Genomic DNA, 21,574 nt, shown 5'->3' with positions numbered 1-21,574 from the left:
AATACCATGTTTTGAAGAATTGGGTAGAGTTACTCAAAAGGGTATCGCTTCAGTAGTGATGACTATTGTGATCCCACTTAGCAAGGCATTAAAAACAATAGTGTTAGAACAACTGGATATTCTTCTGCAGAAAACAACAACTCTATCCATACATTTTAACCTATACAAAACTTAATTCAAATTGGATATAGGTCTAAATGCAAAACCTAAAACTATAAAGACATTGAGAAGAAAGCATAGGAGAAAATTTGTATGAATTTTGGTTAGGCAAATATTTCCTAGATTCAAAACTAAAATCATGATCAATAAAAGAAGAAATTTGCACAATGGATTTCATAAAAATTTAAAATTTTTGCTCTTTGAAAGAATAAAAAGAGAAGCCTTGGACTATTCCTAGTGTACCTATTTGCAAATCATATACAAGATTTATATCCAGAGTATGTAAAGAACACCCAGAATGCAATAATAACAACCCATTTTTAAAACAACCACAAGATCTGAACAACTCAGTAATAAAAAGACAAGTCAGTTAAAAAATGGGACCTTTCAGCTGGAACTATCATCTTCCAGCAATTTGTCAAAAAGACCAATACAAAGGGAAAGAAGAATGGCACTAGCTATACATTCTTTAGGCCTTTTAGAAAACATGAAGTTGTTCCGTTAGCCACATACATGTGAATCTACAATTAAGATATCATTAACATCAAGGAAATGGCCACTGTTCAAAAAGGAACGTCCCACAAATGTTACCACGGCAAAACTGAGAGTCTACGATGTTACACATCCCACTCAAATTAAGGGCAAGATTCATGCCAAGAGAATTAATGTTCATAATGAGTGTATCAGGCACTCTAAAAACTGAGATCGTTTCCTAAAATGTGTGAAGGAAAATGATCAGGAAAAGAAGGAAACCAAAAAGAATGGTACTTGGGTTTAGCTGGAGCACCAGTCTGTTCCACCTAGAGAATCACTTTGTGAGATTCAAATTGAAACTGCTGGAACCCATTTCCTATGAAATCATGGCATAACAGGTACAAAAATAAACGAGTAAAAGACCTCTGAACTAATTAATTACTTAATTTTAAAATGGGCAAGAAATTTGAACACATATTTCTCCAAAGAAGAGGTACAGATGACAAATAACCACATGAAACAAAGAAGTATCATTAGTCATTAGAGAAACGCAAATTAAAAACAATGAGATGCTACTGCACACTATCGGAATTGCTAAAATTTTAAAAATAAACACATTACCATACCAAACATTGGTGAGAATGTGGACGAACTAGAATTCTCATGTACTAGTGGCTGGGATATAAGATGGTACAACTGTTTTGAGAAACAGTTCAGCTTTTTCTTTAGAAGTCAAATATACCTACCATATTATCTTACCATTCATTCTTAGGTATCAACCTAGGAAAAAGAAAGCACATATTCACAGAGACTTGCATATAAATGTTCATAGTGGCTTTATTTATAACAGCTAAAATATGGACACAACCAATACATCCATCAACAGATGAATAGATGAACAAATTATGCTATATTTGTACAACTGAATACCTATCAGCAATAAAAAAGTAACTGATATACATAAGAGCATGGATGAATTGCAAAATAATTATGATGAGTGAAATAAACCAGACAAAAATAAAGAGCGCATATTATATAACTGTATTTATATAGAATTCTAGAAAATGCAAATTGAGCGGTAGTGACAAAGCAGATCAGCAGTACTGTGGGGATAAAGGAGATGCCAGAGAAAGGAGTAGGGATTACCAAGGAACACAAGGAAGCTTTTGGGCATGATAGGTATCTTCATAATCTTGACTGTCATGATGGTTTCATGAGTTTCATGAGACTACTTTTCAAATTATCAAAACATACCAGATTATGTACTTAAAGAATATGCACTTAAAGAATATGCAATTTCCAGCATGTCAATTGTACCTCAATAAAACTGTATGTTATTTTAAAAAAAAGAACAAACTATCACATAACAACATGGATAAATCTCAAATGCAGGAAAGAAGGCAGACTCAAAAGACTACACACTGTATTCCATTATACAAAATTCTGCAATAGACAAAACTACAGCAAAGAAGACAGATCTGTCAGCACCAGGAGTTGGAGGTGGGGTTAGAGGGAATCTGGGGAGCAATGGGATTGTTCTTTATTTTATGATAGTCACAGTATATGTATATATTTGTTAAACTCATAGAAATTACACACACTAAAAATATTAATTTTACTATATGTAAATTATAGCTCAGTTTTTAAAAGCCTGATTTGATGAGCACTATTATATGCAACTAATGAATCATTGAACACTGTATCAAAAACTAATGATGTACTATATGTTGGCTAATTGAATTTAAATTTAAGAAAAAAGTCTCACTGTAGTGTCAAAAGAAAGAAGAAAAAGGAGAAGCAAGAGGAAAAGGTCACTACCACCATGGAGACCAGAATTGAAAATCCTAAAATAAAGGAATTGCAGAAAGATAAAAGAGCTAGAATGGTAAGTGGAAATCATTGAATAGATAATTAGAATTTTCTAGAATTAAAGAAAAACTTTATAATTAAAGATTATGTTGAGTTCAGAGCCAGATAAATAAAAACGAACTCATCAGAACAGGTAATAATTTAGTAACAAGACTTTGGATAAAAGAATACTTGGAAAGCTAACTTAAAGAAAAAACATAGTTTAGCATAATTCATAAAAACGAATTAAACTGGCAGCAGTCATCTCATCGCCAACAGTAAATGACAGAATTCAATGGCATATCACAAAAAGACTTAGAGACATAATTGTTCACATAAAATGCTATACCCATATAGTGAGAATGAAATAAAGCCCTTCCCAGGCATATTAAGTCAAGCAGATTATTACACATGGACTGTCACCGTAGTAACTACCAAGACAATGCTTCCTAAGAATAAAGTTGAACCCAGAATGAAAAAAGCAGGATTCTAAAGAATGGTGATAATTATGGTACCAAAAATCACGTGATTAAATTTCTTTATATACACACATATACTCAAAAATGAGCACAAAAAAAGACTGCATGTAAATGCTGATGAATATGAATAAGGTCTGTAGTTTAATAATTAATATTGTACCAATACCAATTTCCTACCTGTGAAAATGTACTATTTTTTTTTAAAGGATTTTCTCTTCTTTTTTTTTTTTTTAAGATTTTTATTTATTTATTTGACAGACAGAGATCACAAGTAGGCAGAGAGGCAGACAGAGAGGGATGAGGGGGAAGCAGGCTCCCTGCTGAGCAGAAAGCCTGATGTGGGGCTTGATCCCAGGACCCTGGGATCATGACCTGAGCTGAAGCAGAGGCTTTAACCCACTGAGTCACCCAGGCACCCCAATGCACTATGTTAATGTAAAATGTTACCATTGGCAAAACCCAAATGAAAGGGATAAGGAAAATCTGTGCTATTTTTGCAATTTTTTATATTTCTTAAACTATTTCAAAACAAAAGTTTAAAAGAAAGGAATAGTAAGCAAAGACCTAGGAAATATAATAAGTAACCCTAGAAAGTACTAACTAAATATAACAATAACAAAACAACACTAACTTATTTGGGGCCAAGTGAAAAGCCAAATTACAAATACATGAAGAGAGGCTAGTGTTGTAAGATCCTGGTGTAATTCAGATGACCATATAAAATGATTAAATTTAGACACTGTATAACATTAACTATAAACACTAAAATTTAAAGAAAATCATTTGAAAATAAAAACAACATAAAAATGTGAAAAGTAAAAGAAGAAAAAGAACAGAAAAAAACACAATTAAAAAATGGATTTAGGGGGGCGCCTGGGTGGCTCAGTGGGTTAAAGCCTCTGCCTTCGGCTCAGGTCATGATCCCAGAGTCCTGGGATCGAGCCCCACATCGGGCTCTCTGCTCAGCAGAGAGCTTGCTTTCTCCTCTCTCTCCCTCTGCCTGCCTCTCTATCTACTTGTAATCTCTGTCTGTCAAATAAATAAATAAAATCTTTAAAAAAAAAAAATGGATTTAGGGTTCCTGGAAGGCTTAGTCGTCGGCTCAGGTCATGATCCCAGGAACCTGGGATCAAGCCCCACATCAGGCTCCCTGCTCTGTGGGAGGCCTGCTTTTCCCTCTCCCACTCCCACTCCCTCTCCCACTTCCTCTGCTTGTATTCCTTCTCTCACTGTCTGTCAAATAAATAAAATCTTTAAAAAAAAGAAAGAAAATGGATTTGAGGAAAAGGAAAAAAAAACATGTTAAAAAAAAAAGATGGCAAATAAGAAAAAATAAAATGGCAATTTTCAGTCTAAATATATGCCATTATATACTAAGCATATATGCATAACAAACTCCACTATTGTATTCCATATAAGGCTGTTTATATGAAAACAACTAAAGACAAAGAAAGATTGAGAATAAAGGATGAAAAAAAATATACTAGGTAAGTCTAAATTTCAAAGAGCAAGTTGATATAGCAATTTAAAACAGTGTGAATAGAATTTAAGATAAAATTAATGATAAAAAGATAACATGTCAAGAAAGCGTAACTAAATTGAGCATTAATGAATTGTCATTCCCTCAGAAAAATAAAACTGAAGTTTCAAAAATCAAAGGGGAAAGCCATGAAATTGAAATACTGAAAAACTTTAGTTTGCTTCTTACAGAAAATAAATTAATGAGCAGATGGGGATGAAATCCCAATACATATAAAATGATTTGAAACAACATAATTAAGAAGTTTGTTTTGAAACATCTTGGAACACTGAAATAAAAAAACAAATGTTGCAATAATTAAAGTATACCCACAAGAATACATTTTTACAAAAATTGACTTCCCTTCTGGTTCCAACATTTAAGAATAAATCGTAGAAACATGTCTTTCCCAATAAGGTGATAAAATTAGAAAATAATTTTTTCAGCAACAAAAATAAATCATCTAATTAGAAACTAAAGACTATAATTTACTCATAATTCAAATAAGAAATCATACTAGAAGTTTCTAATTTTTTGAACTGAATGTCAACTATATATTAAAAACTGAAGAGTATACATGAAATGATATATAAAAGGGAAAGTTTTAGCTTAAAAGCACATGTTGGAAATAAGAAAGACTGAAAATTAATTTTAGAAAGAGCTTTAGACTCAAGAAAGCTAGAATTAAAACAGAGCAAAAGTAAAGAGAACAGAAAGGAGGAAAAGAGCAAAATTTAACATCCTTAAATAAATAAACACTAAGGAAATATAAAGATATCAACAAACCCCAAAGTTTTATTTTTCAAATTACCAATAAAACCTCTGAGAAGACTGCTCATGAAAAAGGGAAAAAAGAAAACACACAAACAAAATTAAAAGAGGAACTGTATCTATAAAGAATGTGTAAATATTTAAAATTATATACAATTCCAAAATAAAATAAATAAATAAACTTTAATCCAGATATGGCACTCTGATATAGCCATATGTGGCAAAAATATGTAATACATACTAACTTTCAGTGTAGAAGTTGTTCTCTGCAAAGAGGGAGATAATAATGGAAAGATACTGCAGCTGTAAATGTAATGGTTTATTTCATAAAAGAAACAAGAAAAATACTAACATTTGTTTATTTCTACTGGTGGGCAAATGAATATTCATCACTTTGTTCTCTTTGTGTTTAAACTATTTTTTAAAAAAATTAAAATATGCTCGGGGTGCCTAGGCATCTCAGTCAATTAAGCATCTGACTCTCAGTTTGGCTCCGGTTGTGACCTCAGGGTCATAACATCAAGCCCCCGTCAGGCTCCATGCTCAGTACAGAACCCGCTTCAGACTCTCTCTCCCTCTGCCCCTCACTGCTGCACACTCCTCTTTCTCAAAACAAATAAATCTTAAAAAAAAAAAAAAAAAAAAAAAAAAATTCTCTCTCTCCCTCTCCCTCTGCCCCTTTCCCCTCCTTGTGCACACTCTCTGGAAACAAACAAACAAACAAACAAACTTAAACATGCTAAAGTCTAAAGTATAAGTTTGCCTTCTGAACACTTTACCCAGAGAATACTCTTACAGTCATTTCTTACATAAGGCCACAAATATTTTCATCTGTGATAAGGTATAGAAATCTAGATTTTTAAAAGATTTTATTCATTTATTTGACACAGGGGAAGAGAGATCACAAGTAGACAGAGAGGCAGGCAGAGGGGGGGGGGAAGCAGGCTCCCTGCTGAGCAGAGAGCCCGATGTGAGGCTTAATCCCAGGGCCCTGAGATCATGACCTGAGCCACAGGCAGAGGCTTAACCCACTGAGAAGCCCAGGCACCCCAAATCTGCATTGCTAATAAATATTTCTAGTGGTTCTCCTGCAAGTGACACAGATCACAATTTGAGAACCTCTAAAGTATTAGAAAGCAATAGATAGGACACATTTAAATTCTTTCTCTCTCAATTTCTAAGGCAGTAACTTTAGCAAATTATTTAAATTATACTCCCAAATTTTGCATCTTTAAAATGGGGATATTCAAAACTACCTCACAAAATTAAATGAGATATTTATATAGTACTCAAAATCACTGTAAAATGTATGGTTGCTGTTCATGATACTGCCTTACATATGACTAGAGTCAAACGGTACTAAAGTTTTGGCACACAAATTCAATTTACTCGCTACTTAGGGACTCCTCTTCTTTGGCAAACCACTTTTTTGAACTATTCCATGAAACAGCTATTATGGTTGCTATGATGATAACAGGTAAAGCAATGTAGAAACCTAGAAGCCACCGGTTCTTTTCAGCCTTTCTAAGAGCTCTTCCCATGGTTAAACCTAAAAATAGAAATATATTAAAAATCAGAATAAAAAACTGAAGCCATCTACTTTACTTTCAAGTTGCAGCAAACCAATTACAATGTTCTTAATTTTTGTTGTTATTCAAAGAACATAGAAAAATAATAATAGAATCATAATACTTAAAACCATCTCTACAACCTCTCTAAAAGACTAGAAAAAAGTTCCAGAAAGTTCCAACATACTCTACATTATACTATAGCTATAGCAAAATCTCACTACAGCACCATTAAATTGGACCCCAAAACGTCAATAATATATAATGTGGAATCATGTAAACCAATAAATTTATAGGACAACCTAATGGAGAAAGTCAATGATATCATTAAATAAAAATTTAAAAGATACTCTCAGTTTCAATCATGATATTGAGAGTTAATATTAGAAGAGTAAGATTAAGAAGTCATACTTGGTTTTCATTTCTTGAAAAGAAGATGGTTTATCTTTTAATTGTAAATATTGCCTTCTAGACATCAAAAATCTACCTTTGTTTTTATGAAGATAAACAATTTGAGAATTTATTAACTGAATATGTAAAGATATTAGATACTTGCCCTCCTGCTTCCCAGACAAACTAGAAACTTCTCTGCCACGCCTTTCACAAAATGGAGGCCGGTAGCCCTCAAAGCAATGGCACGTTTCATTGGAATTGCATACCTAGGATCATTTTTAAAAACTTAAATGATCATTTAAAACTATTTTCTCATAAAAAGTAAAATTACCAGATGGATCATAAAGCTTACTTTTGTATTTTCATTTAGTGTAATTTTATTTATTTACAGAGATAATCCTACAAATCAAATGTTTGGTTTCTAATGCACACACCAAAAACATGACACACAGTTTTTTAAAAAGCTATAGAGAGGCTCATAGAATTTACATCAAGAAAATTTAACTTTCAAATATTCACCTGAAAACTGAGTTTGCAATTTCAGAAACATATCCTTAAATTCTAATGAGAATGAGACCCATCCAGTGGTACCCTGGAGCCAGCTAGGACCACCTCCAGAACTGGTTGTGCACATCTCTTCCTATCTCCAAGTTCAGTGACATTATGTGCTAGCTTGAAATATTTGTACCTACAATCCCACTGTCCTTCACCAGGATTGGATTGTGGGTTTTTTGTTTTGTTTTATTTTTTTTTTTTAAGATTTTATTTATTTGAGAGAGAGAAAAAGAGAGAAAGAGCAGGGGGAGGGGAATGGGGAGAAAGAAAAGCAGACTCCCTGCTGAGCCCTGGGATCATGACCTGAGCTGAAATCAGATGCTTAAAAAACTGAGCCATCCAGGTGATCCTATTTGCTCGATTCTTAATCCAAGGGATTTTGTATTCCAAGAGGCCATCAGATACTTAGATTAGGAACTGACGGTTTCTGTAATTAATATATAAATAAATGAAATAGTAATAGCAAACACCTTTATGGTACTTACTATGTGTTAGTCTCTATTCTGAATACTACTTAGATTTACTCATTAAGTCCTCACAACAGCCCTGTGAGGTTTGAGACTATTACTATATCCACTATATAGAAGAAGAAACTGAGGCATAGATATTTAACTTGTCAAAAGTCAAAGGGCTAGTAAGTGATGGAAAAAGTATTTAAACCTAAGTAATCTGGTTTCAGGGGCCCTGCCCTTGACCTCTTGCTATTCTTCCTCTCCAAATAATATCAAATATCTCTCTGTTTCTAAGATCTCTATTCAACAACTTGAATCTAATTCCATGACTTAAATGTACAGAGTGTTCTATTCAGGGTATCCAATGTCCCAGCTTTTGTCACACCACCTTTATGCTGTGCTATGTGTGTGTGTGTGTGTGTGTGTGTGTGTGTGTGTGTGTGTGTGGACTTTTACTCTGAAATACTTCACAGAGGGGATGTTGTCCTTCTCAGAAGATACATGTTGTCAGTTTGTCATAATATTCTATTGTTACTTTTGGATCACTTGGTTAATTGCTGTCTTCCAGGTTTTTCCACTGTAAGTTTCTATGCTTCCATTTGCAATTAATAAGTAATCTATGAGGAAACAGTTGTGAGATCCTGTAAGCATCTGGATCCTCATAATAATTTCACTGATTAGTCTGAATATCCATTCATAATTATTTAAATTCATTATTCCTTCTATATTGATAACACTATAAGGAAGAATTTTCCCTTCTATCCACTTTTTCCATTTATTTATTCAGTTATTCAATTATTGTGATCAGTAATATATTAATTATATGGTCAGATGATCTATGACAAGGATGCCAAGCCCACTCAATGGGAAGTCTTACCTGCAAATGAAAACTGGATATCCAATGCAAAAGAATGAAATTAGATCTTTATCTCACATCATGTACAAAAATAAACTCAAAATGGATTAAAGACCTAATGTAAGACCTCTAAGATTATAAACTCCTAGAAGAAAACATAGGGAAAAAGCTTTATGATATTGGACTTCACACTCATTTCTTGGACTAAAAGCACAAGCAACAATAGTAAGAATGGACAAATGGATCTACAACAAACTTAAAAACTTTTGTAAATCAAAGGATACAATCAAAAGAGTGACAAGGTAATCTATAGAACAGGAGAAAAGACTTGCAAATCATATATGTGACAAGAAAGTAATATCAAGAATATGCATAGAGTTCATACAACTCAACAATAATTTTTTTAAAAAATCAGATAACCTACTTAAATGGGCAAAGGACTTGAATAGAAATTTCTCCAAAGATGATATACAAATGGCCAGTAAGAATATGAATAGATGTCCAACATCAATAGTCATAAGAGAAATACAAATGAAAATTACAATATCATCTTATACCCATTAGGATGACTATTATAATAAAGAACTGAAAGCAGAGTCCCAAAGTATAAATTTGCACACCTATGACCCCAGAAGTATTATTCACAAGAGTTAAGACGTGTTAATGACCCAAATGTCCACTAACAAATGACTGTATTAACCAAATATGGTACGTACATACAAGGGAATATTATTCAACCTTAAAAAGGAAGGCAGTCCTATCACATGCTAAAACATAGATGACTGAAATGAGTCATCAATAAAAGACAAATATGGTATTACTCCACTTATATGAGGTATCTAAAGTAGTCAAAATCATCAAAACAAGTAGAACAGGGGTTTTCAGAGACTGTTGGAATAGAAGAAAGAAAAGTTACCATCTAATGGGTATTGCAATATTGTGATTTATAAGAAATTAGTATTTCATCATTCAGATGATTGATGTATTTTTCATATGTATTTGGTCTTTGTCCACAGTTTCTGGTTTACAGCTCCCAAAACCCTTATAATTTCCTGTGTTGAGAGAGATTAAAGTGTCTTTTGTTATGTAAATGAAGTTAAGTTTTGAAGGCATCTAAGGATGGGAGCTGGTTGCCAGTGGAATCCACATGATTCCATGTGGCTGGCTATAAGATTAGATGGTTGGAAATTTCAGTCCTGCTCTACCCCTCCCCCAACCTTCAGGGAGGTTGAATCAATTGTCAATAGCCAATGACTCAATCAGTTGTACGTATGCAATGAAGCCTCCATAAAACACAAAAGGACAGGATTCAGAGAGCTTCTGGGTTGATGAACATGTAAAGACTTGAGGACAGTGTGCATACAGAGAGGGCATGAAAGTTTGGCACCCTTCCCCTATACATCTCTCTTCTACTTGGCTGTGCCCGAATTATATATTTTTATAATAAAAGAGTAATCTAGTAGGCAAAATGCTTCTCTAAGTACTGTGGGCCACTCTAGCAAATTAATTGAATCCAAGGAGGGAATCTTGGGAACCTCTGATTTATAGCCAGTTAGAAGTACAGGTAACAACCTGGGTTTGCAATTGATGTTTGAACTGAGTTGCCAAGGAGGAAGTCATTGGAACTTCCAATCTATAGCCAATTGGTCTGAAGCACAGGTGATAGCCTAAGATATCACCTAGGATAGAAAGTGGCATATGTACGGGGAGGGGACTGTGCATGCAGTCTTGTAGGACAGGACCCTTAACCTATGGAAACTGATGTCATCTTTGAGTAGACAGAATTGAATTGAATTCTGCTGGTGTCCAAGAATTGCTTTTTGGTATTGGAAGAATCCTATCACCCACACTGGAAACTGGGTGCTCAGAATACCAAAAAGAATATTAGCATTTCATATTTCCAAGATAAAAAAGTTCTGGAGATCTGTTTCACAACAATGTAAATATATGTAATACTACTGAACTGCACATTTAAAAATGTTAAGATGGGGATGCCTGGGTGGCTCAGTTGGCTGGACGACTGCCTTCAACTCAGGTCATGATCCCGGAGTCCCGGGATCGAGTCCCGCATCGGGCTCCCAGCTCCGTGGGGAGTCTGCTTCTCCCTTTGACCTTCTCCTTGCTCATGCTCTCTCTCACTGTCTCTCTCTCAAATAAATAAATAAAATCTTAAAAAAAAAAAATGTTAAGATGGCAAATTTTGTTTTTTACCACAGTAAAAATCATTCAAAACAGCTTTATTCAAAACAGCCAAAACTTGAAACTATCAAATTATCACCAATAGATAAATGAATAGTTTAATATCCATAAAATGAGATATTAAAAACAACAGAAACTATTTTGTCTATGTATGTTACAAATGCCATGATACATTATTATTGTTTACTTGAGATAGTCAATTATCTTTTAAAAAACATTTAAAAGGGGGCGCCTGGGTGGCTCAGTGGGTTATAGGCCTCTGCCTTCGGCTCAGGTCGTGATCCCGGGGTCCTGGAATTGAGCCCCACATGAGGCTCTCTGCTCGGCGGGGAGCCTGCTTCCCCCCTCTCTCTATCTGTTGCTCTGCCTACTTGTTCTCTCTCTCTCTGCCAAATAAAATATTTTAAAAAAACATTTAAATGAAATACAGTATTTTATCTACTTCTTTTTCATTCCATCACTCTTCAAAGCTTTGTTTAGATCCACATTTCCATCTGACATTATTTTCCTTCTACCTATAGTTTAGTATTTCCTTTAGTGCATATTTTCTACTGATAAATTCTCTCAGATGTTCATATCAAAAAGAGTCTTTTCTACCCTTAATTTTCAAAATATTTTCATTGGTTATAGAATGCTTACTTTATAGTTTTTCCCCTCACATTAAATAATGTAATTTAATTGTTGTCAGACTTACATATTTTCTGATAAAAAGTCTGAAGTTATTCTTGCCATTGCTCCTCTGGACACAACGTGTCTTTCTTCTCTGGCCACATTTAAAATATTATCATTAATGCTGGTTTTCAGTAATTTGATTATAATGTGCCTTCACATGTGTATTTCTTTGTGTTTTTCTGGCTTAAGATTTATTGAATTTCTCTGAACTTTGAGTATATGGTTTTCACCAAATTTTGAAAATTGTAAAAAAATTTTTCTAGCGTCCTCTCTCTCTTTTTCTATAACTCCAATTACAAATATACCAAACCATTTGATATCATCCCAGGAATTACTGGTTCATGTTTGTTTGTTTTTTTCAATCCTTTTAAATCCTTTTCCTTCAGTTCGAATAGTTTCTATCAGCTTATTTTTAAATTCACTGAAATTATCTTTTGTGTCTATTGAGTTGTTAATCCCATCCATGGCATTTTCATTTTAATTATATTATTTTCCCATTTCTAGAAATCCCATTTGTGTTTTATATCTCTTCTTTCTCTTATTATTATGTTAATATTTGTTAAGTCCCTGAGAATAATAATCACTTTAAAAAGTCCCTGTCAGTTAATTATATCATTTTAAAGATTCTAGGGTCTATCTTTATTGGCTAATTTTTTTTCTGATATGGGTCACATAATTCTCCCCCTTTGCATATTTCCTTACTTTTAAAAGTTTTACACTAGATATTGTGGATATTATATTGTAGAATGTATAGATTTTGTTGCTTTCCTTTAAAGATTGCTATACTTTGTGCTGGAAGGCAGCTAAGTTACTTGCAAAACAGATTGATCAAGCCTTTTAAACTTTGATAGGGAAGATTTAGAATATCCTTTTCTCTAGGACAAATTTACTGTTACTAGTCAAGTAATGACTTTTCTGGGGTTTCTAGTGATAAGTTTAATAAGTTACATGAATAGAAATGAATATGCAAACATTATTAACTTTCTTACACTCTAAACGTAATGGGAAAAGATCCCTAAACACACTAAAAAGAAACTTTGGAATATAGAGAAATAATTTTAAAAAGAAATATTCAACATCATATGAAAACACCACCAAACTTTCCTGAAAACAATATCAAAGATTTGAATAAATAATCCAAGAAAGAATACTTAGAAAACTTGACATATATAATATTAATATTTAATGGATTTTTACCAACTGCTATAAAATAGTATTATAGTTAGTGAGAATAGTCAGGTCAATAAATAAAACAGCCATTATACATATCTGACAAATGATAATATACATAGCACCACCTCTTAGACACCACATGGAAATTAGAAGCCCAGTGGCCAAAAGGCAGAAACAACTTTTCCATTAAAATATATCTATCAAGAAGAGGTTTGAGGGCACCTGAGTGGCTGTTGGTTAAGCGTCTGCCTTTGGTGCAAGGTCCCAGGATGGAGCACTGCATTGAACTCCCTGCTCAGGAAATAGTCTGCTTCTCCCTCTCCCAATGCCGCTCCCCCTGTTTGTTCCTTCTCTCTCTCTCCCTCTCTTCCTCTCTCAAAATGAATAAATAAAATCTTTTTTAAAAATGAGGCTTTAATTCTTTTAAATGATTATCATAACATCAAAACAAAATATTTCAACTATAAGAACACAATACCCATACAACATATCTTAGGTTTATGCTCTTAAAGTATGATTTAAACTTTTTTAACATAAACTGAACTTAGCACTGGATGTATATATTAGATTTGTTAAGATTCATCAGTATGACACATACTGATTTGCTTTTATTTAAATTTCAGTTGATTAACATACAGGGTAATAATAATTTCAGATCAAAATATAGTGATTCAACATACAACACCTGCTGCTCATCACAATCAAAGTGCACTCCTTAATTCTCAACACCAATTTATCCAGCCTCCTGCCCACCTCCCCTCTGGTAACCATCAGTTTGTTCTCTAGAGTTGAGAGTCTGTTTTATGGTCTGCCTCTCCCTTTTTTCCACTTTGCTCATTTGCTACAATTCTTAAATTCCACATATTAGTGAAATCATAAGGTATTTGTCTTTCTCTGTCTTACTTCACTTAGCATTAATACTCTAGCTCCATCCACATCATTGCAAATAGAAAGAGTTCATTCTTTTTATGGCTGAATAATATTCCAGTGTGTGTGTGTGTGTGTGTGTGTGTGTGTGTTTGTGTGATATCTTCTTTATCCATTCAGCAGTCAGTGGACACTTTGGCAGTTTCCATAATTTGGTTTTTATACATAATGCTGCTATAAACATTGGGATGCATGTATATTTTGAATTAATGTTCTTGTATTCGTTGGGTAAATACTTAGCATTCTAATTGCTGAATTCAGTAAAGTCACAGGGTACAAAATCAAAATAAAGAAATCTGTTACATTTCTATACACTAATAATGTAGCAGCAGAAAGAGAAATCAAGGAATTGATCCCATTTATAACTGCATCAAAACCAATAAGACACCTAGGAATAAACCTAAACAAAGAGGTCTTTCAAGACCTGTACTCTAAAAACTATAAAACACTGATGAAAGAAATTGAAGAAGACACAAAGAAATGAAAAAACATTCCATTTGGATTGGAAGAACAAATATTGCTAAAATGTCTGTACTACCCAAAGTAATCTACACATTTAATGCAATCCCTATCAAAATGCCAACAGCATTTTGGGGTGCCTGGTTGTCAGTTAAATAGCCAACCCTTGATTTTGGCTCAGGTCATGATCTCAGGGTCGTGGGATTGAGCCCCACTTCCACCTCCATGCTTAGATTCTCTCTCCTCCTATTCTTCTGTCCCTCCCACATTCACATTCTCTTTCTCTCTCTCAAATAAATAAATAAATCTTAAAAAAAAAAAAAAAACAGCATTCTTCACAGAACTAGAACAAATAATCCTAAACTTTGTATGGAACCAAAGAAAACCTCAAATAGCCAAAGCAACCTTGAAAAAGAAAGGCAAAGCTGGCCATATCACAATTCTGAACTTCAAATTATATTACAAAGCTGTAGTGATCAACACAGTATGGTTCTGGCAGGAAAACAGACACATAGATCAATGTGACAGAATAGAAAATTCAGAAGTCAAAGCATAACTATACGGTCAATTAATCTTTGACAAAGCAGGAAAGAATATCCAATGAGAAAAAGACAGTCTCTTCAGCAAGTGGTTTTGGAAAAACTGGACAGCCACGTATAAAAGAATGAAATAGGACCACTTTCTTACACCATATCCAAAAATAAATTCAAAATGGATTAAAGACCTAAATGTGAACAGGAAAGCATCAAAATCCTAGAGGAGAATGCAGTCCTCTTTGACATCAGGTGTAGCAACTTCTTTCTAGGTTAATATCTCCTGAAGCTGGGGAAACAAAAACAAAAATAAACTTTTGTGACTTTATCAAAATAAAAAGCCTCTGCACAGTACAGAAAAAAAAAAAAAAAAACTAGAAGTTAGCCTATGGAATAGGTAGAGATATTTGCAAATGACATATCTGAAAAAGGGAACTTGTCCAAAATATATGAAGAGCTTACAAACTCAACACCCAAAAACAAATAATCCAATTTAAAAATTGGCAGAAGACCTGAATAGACATTTTTCCAAAGAAGACATCCAGATGGCCAACAGACACATGAAAAATCTTGCACTACTGGTGGGAATGCAAAATGGTGCAGCCACTGTATGAAAACAGTATGGAGCTTCCTCAAAAAGTTAAAAGTAGAACAACCCTACAAAATAGCAATTATACTATAAGAAATGGTTTTCAGATCAACACATGGTTTTTAAACATTTGAAGATATGTTCAATCTCACTATATGTTCAATAGTCAAAGTATATTAAATAAAACCATAGTAGAGAACTTTTTTCATGTATCAAACTGACAAATATTAAAAATAAAATAGGGGGGGCACCTGGGTGGCTCAGTGGGTTAAAGCCTCTGCCTTCGGCTCGGGTCATGATCCCAGGGTCCTGGGATCGAGCCCCGAGTTGGGCTCTTTGCTCCGCAGGGAGCCTGCTTCTTCCCCTCTCTCTCTCTGCCTGCCTCTCTGCCTGCTTGTGATCTCTCTCTCTCTGTGTCAAATAAATAAAATCTTTAAAAAAATTAAAAAATTAAAAAATAAATAAAATATGGGGAGGAGTCAAGATGGCAGAAGTAGCAGGCTGAAACTACATCAGGTAGCAGGAGATCAGCTAGATAGCTTATCAAACCATTGCAAACACCTACAAATCCAACAGGAGATCGAAGAGAAGAATAACAGCAATTCTTGAAACAGAAAATTGACCACTTTCTGGAAGGTAGGACCTGTGGAGAAGTGAATCCAAAGCAATGGGAAGATAGACCACAGAAGGAGTGGCCAGCTCCCAGCAAGCAACGGAGCAATGGAGCACAAAATCAGAACTTTAAAAGTCTGCTCCACTGAGGAACATTGCTCCAGAGGCTAAGCCGGGGTTAAGCCCAGGTGGGGACAGTGTGGTCGCAAGTCCCGCGGGGTCACAGAAGGATCAGGGGTGTCTGAGTGTCACAGAGCTCGCAGGTACTAAAGTGGGGAAGCTGGCTACAGAGACAGAGTGAGCTCTCAACTTGGGGTTACCTTAATCTGTGATCCGTGGCACAGTCAGGCCACTGCTCTGTGAGCAGAGACCCCACAAGATCCAGGGAGACCACTCTGGAAGAGCGCAGGGATTTGCTGTGTTTGGAGACTCCAGACGGGGCTGTGTGCCAGAGACAGAGACACTTGGTCACAGGTTGGGTGAGTTCAGAGCACGGCCGGAGGCCAGGGAGACGGGAGTGATTGAGCGCTTTTCTCCAAGGGCACACTAAGGAGTGGGGCCCAGAGCTCTCGGGTCCTCCGGGCCGGAGACTGGGAGGGTGCCATTTTCATTCCCATCTTCCAGAGTTCCACAGAAAGCGGAAAGTGTTCAGGAAACAAAAGCTCCCGAAAGTGAACCCGAGCACATTAACTTAGCTCGGTGCATTCCGCCTCAGGCAAACACTTGAGAATCACTATAACAGGCCCTTCCCCAGAAGATCAGCAAGAAATCCAAGACCAAGTTCACTATCCAAGGAGAACAGCAGAATTCCAGAAGAGGAGAAAGCATAGCATGGAATTCATGGCTTTCTCCCCATGATTCTTTAGTCTTGCAAAGTTAATTAATTTTATTTTATTTTATTTTTTTCTTATGCTAAAATTTTTTTTAACTTCTACTCTTTCCTCTTTTACGTTTTTTAACTAGTTTATCTTAATAATACCTTTCATTTAAAAAAATTTTTTTGAACCTTCTTTTTATAGTCATATTTTATTCTTCATTGTATCTAACTTTATTTTTTGTATACACATAGAGTTTTTTCTTCTAAAAAAAATTGGGATACAACTTCTAATAGATCAAAACATACCCTAAGGGGTGCCTGGGTGGCTCAGTGGGTTAAAGCCTCTGCCTTCGGCTCAGGTCATGATCTCAGGGTTCTGGGATTGAGCCCTGCATCAGGCTCTCTGCTCAGCGGGGAGCCTACTTCCTCCTCTCTCTCTGCCTGCCTCTCTGCCTACTTGTAATCTCTGTCTGTCAAATAAATAAATAAAATCTTTAAAAAAAAAAAAACATACCCTAAATTTAGCACAGGGCTTTGTTCTAGTCTCCAGCATGAGCAAATTCTCTCCACTTTCTTATTCTTTATTCTCCCAACCAACTTACCTTATCAACTTCTTTTTTAGAAATTTTTTTAAAAAAAATTTTCACCTTTATACTCATATTCCAACCCTTCATTGTGTTTACCCTTATTTTGTGTGTGTGTATATATATATATTTTTTCATTCTTTAAAATTTGGGGAGGTAGTTTCTTCAAAGAGATTAAATACTCCTGAAATTAAGTGGATGACTCTGTTCTATTCACCAGTCTAATATATATATTTTCTTTTGTATTTTTTCTTTTTCTTTTTTTGTTTTTTTTTTTCTGAACTTCTTTTTACCCCCTTTCTTCTCCCCATAATTTGGCATCTCTTCTGATTTGGTTAAAGCACATTTTCCTGAGTATTTGCCACCCTTTTAGTATTTTATTTGCTCCTTCATATATTCTTATCTGGGCAAAATGAGAAGGCAGAAAAACCACACAAAAAAAGAACAAGAGGCAGCACTGAAGGCTAGGGACCTAATCAAAACAGACATTGGTAATATGTCAGATCTGGAGTTCAGAATGATGATTCTCAAGGTGCTAGCTGGGCTCGAAAAATGCATGGAAGATATTAGAGAAACCCTGTCTGGAGAAATAAAAGCCCTTTCTGGAGAAATAAAAGAACTAAAATCTAACCAAGTTGAATCATAACAGCTATTAATGAGGTGCAATCAGAAATGGAAGCTCTTACTGCTAGGATAAATGAGGCAGAAGAGAGAATTAGTGATATCGAAGACCAAATTACAGAGAATAAAGAAGCTGAGCAAAAGAGAGACAAACAAATACTGGACCATGAGGGGAGAATTCGAGAGATAAGTGATACCATAAGACGAAACAACATTAGAATAATTGGGATTCCAGAAGAAGAAGAAAGAGAGAAGGGGAACAGAAGGTATGCTGGACAGAATTATTGTAGAGAATCTCCCTAATATGGCAAAGGAAACAAACATCAAAATCCAGGAGGCACAGAGAACCCCCCTCAAAATCAATAAGAACAGGTCCACACCCCATCATCCAATAGTAAAATTTACAAGTCTTAGTGACAAAGAGAAAATCCTGAAAGCAGCCCAGGACAAGAAGTCTGTAACATACAATGGTAAAAATACTAGATTGGCACCAGACTTATCCACAGAGAACTGTCAGGCCAGAAAGAACAGGCATGATGTATTCAGAGCACTAAACAAGAAAAACATACAGCCAAGAATACTATATCCAGCTAGGCTATCATTGAAAATACAAGGAGAGATAAAAAGCTTCCAGGACAAACAAAAACTAAAAGAATTTGTAAACTCCAAAGCAGCTCTACAGGAAATATTGAAAGGGGTGCTCTAAGCAAAGAGACAGCCTAAAAGTAGTAGACCAGAAAGGAATAGACACAATATAAAGTAATAGTCACCTTACAGGCAATACAATGGCACTAAATTCATATCTCTCAATAGTTAACCTGAATGTAAATGGGCTAAATGCCCCAATCAAAAGACACAGGGAATCAGAATGGAGGAAAAAAAAAAAACCATCAATATGCTGTCTACAAGAAACTCATTTTAGACCCAAAGACACCTCCAGATTTAAAGTGAGGGGGTGGAAAACAATTTACCATGCTAATGGACATCAGAAGAAAGCAGGAGTGGCAATCCTTACATCAGATCAATTAGATTTTAAGCCAAAGACTATAATAAGAAATGAGGAAGGACACCATATCATACTCAAAGGGTCTGTCCAACAAGAAGATCTAACAATTTTCAATATCTATGCCCCTAACATGGGAGAAGCCAACTATATAAACCTATTAATAACAAAATCAAAGAAACACATCAACAATAATACAATAATCGTAGGGGACTTCAACACTCCCCTCACTGAAATGGACAGATCACCCAAGCAAAAGATCAACAAGGAAATAAAGGCCTTCAATGACACATTGGAGAGATGGACATCACAGATATATTTAGAACATTCCATCCCAAAGCAATAGAATACATATTCTTCTCTAGTGCACATGGAACAGTCTCCAGAAGAGATCACATCCTGGGTCATAAATCAGGTCTCAAATGGTATCAAAAGACTTGGATCATTCCCTACATATTTTCAGACCACAATGCTCTGAAGCTAGAACTCAATCACAAGAGGAAATTTGGAAAGAACCCAAATACATGGAGACTAAACAGCATCCTTCTAAGGAATGAATGGGTCAATCAAGAAATTAAAGAGAATTGAAAAAATTCATGGAAACAAATGATAATGAAAACACAATGGTTCAAAATCTGTGGAACACAGCAAAGGCAGTCCTGAGAGGAAAATATATAGTGATACTAGCCTTTCTCAAGAAACAAGAAAGGTCTCAAATACACAACCTAACTCGACACCTAAAGGAACTGGACAAAGAACAACAAAGAAAGCTTAAACCTTCTCCTTAAAAAGGAGAAGAGAAATAATAAAGATCAGAGAAGAAATCAAAGAAATAGAAAAAAAAAAAAAAACCAGAACAAATCAATGAAACTAGGAGCTGGTTCTTTGAAAGAATTAATAAGATTGATAAGCCCCTGGCCAGACTTATCAAAAAGAAAAGAAAAAGGACCCAAATTAATAAAATTCATGAATGAAAGAGGAAAGATCACAACTAACACCAAAGAAACACAAACAATTATAGGAACATATTATGAGCAACCATATGCCAGCAAATTTGACAATTTGGAAGAAATGGATGCACACCTAGAGACATATAAACTACCAAAACTGAACCAGGAAGAAATAGAAAACCTGAACAGACCCATAACCAGGACGGAGATTGAAGCACTCATCAAAAATCTCCAAACAAACAAGAGCCCAGGGCCAGACTGCTTCCCAGGGGAATTCTACCAAACATTTAATGAAGAATTAACTCCTATTCTCCTGAAACTGTTTCAAAAAATAGAAACTTCCAAATAGAAAAAAAGAAAACTTCCAAACTCATTTTATGAGGTCAGCATTACCTTGATCCCAAAACCAGATAAAGACCTCTTCAAAAAGGAGAATATCCGGCCAATATCCTTGATGAGCACAGATCCAAAAATTCTCAGCAAAATATTAGCCAATAAGATCTAGCAGTACATTAAAAGGATTATTCACCACGACCAAGTGGGATTTATTCCTGGGCTGCAAGGTTGGTTCAACAACTACAAATCAATCAATGTGACACAATACATTAATAAAAGAAAGAACAAGAAACATATGATACTCTCAATAGATGCTGAAAAAGCATTTGACAAAGTACAGCAACCTTTCCTGATCAAAACTCTTCAAAGTGTAGGGATAGAGGGTACATACCTCAATATCATCAAAGCCATCTATGAAAAACCCACCATGAATATCATGCTCAATGGAGAAAAACTGAGAGCTTTTCTGCTAAGGTCAGGAACACGGCAGGGATGTCCATTATCACCACTGCTATTCAACATAGTACTAGAAGTCCTAGTCTCAGTAATCAGACAACAAAAAGAAATTAAAGGCATCCAAATCAGCAAAGAAGAAGTCAAACTATCACTCTTCGCAGAAGATATGATACTATATGTGGAAAACCCAAAAGACTCCACTCCAAATCTGCTAGAACTTGTATAGGAATTCAATAAGGTGTCAGGATATAAAATCAATGCACAGAAATCAGTTGCATTTCTTTACACCAACAACAAGACAGAAGAAAGAGAAATTAAGGAGTCAATCCCATTTGCAATTGCACCCAAAACCATAAGATACCTAGGAATAAACCTAACCAAAGAGGCAAAGAATCTATACTCAGAAAACTATAAAGTACTCATGAAAGAAACTGAGGAAGACACAAAGAAATGGAAAAATGTTCCATGCTCCTGGATTGGAAGAACAAATATTGTGAAAATGTCTATGCTACCTAAAGAAATCTATACATTTAATGCAATTCCTATCAAAATACCATCCTTTTTTTTTT

General features: G+C 34.9%; 1 protein-coding gene across 1 annotated transcript in view; it reads right to left on the bottom strand.

The window, feature by feature from the left end:
* Positions 1-21,574, bottom strand: part of LOC111144478 (ADAM metallopeptidase domain 32) — a 192,555-nt gene that overhangs the window by 13,097 nt on the left and 157,884 nt on the right. The window contains exons 20-21 of the mRNA XM_022498780.1: positions 7,375-7,477; positions 6,640-6,799 (exon numbers count right to left, since the gene is read on the bottom strand). Coding sequence (XP_022354488.1) covers positions 6,640-6,799; positions 7,375-7,477 — 263 coding nt within the window. The remainder of the gene's footprint in view (positions 1-6,639; positions 6,800-7,374; positions 7,478-21,574) is intronic.

This window comes from Enhydra lutris, unplaced genomic scaffold (genome assembly GCF_002288905.1).
Source record: "Enhydra lutris kenyoni isolate GAN:26980312 unplaced genomic scaffold, ASM228890v2 scaffoldscaffold11, whole genome shotgun sequence".
Classification (NCBI taxonomy): domain Eukaryota; kingdom Metazoa; phylum Chordata; class Mammalia; order Carnivora; family Mustelidae; genus Enhydra; species Enhydra lutris.
This window is presented reverse-complemented; position numbering and strand designations above follow the sequence as displayed.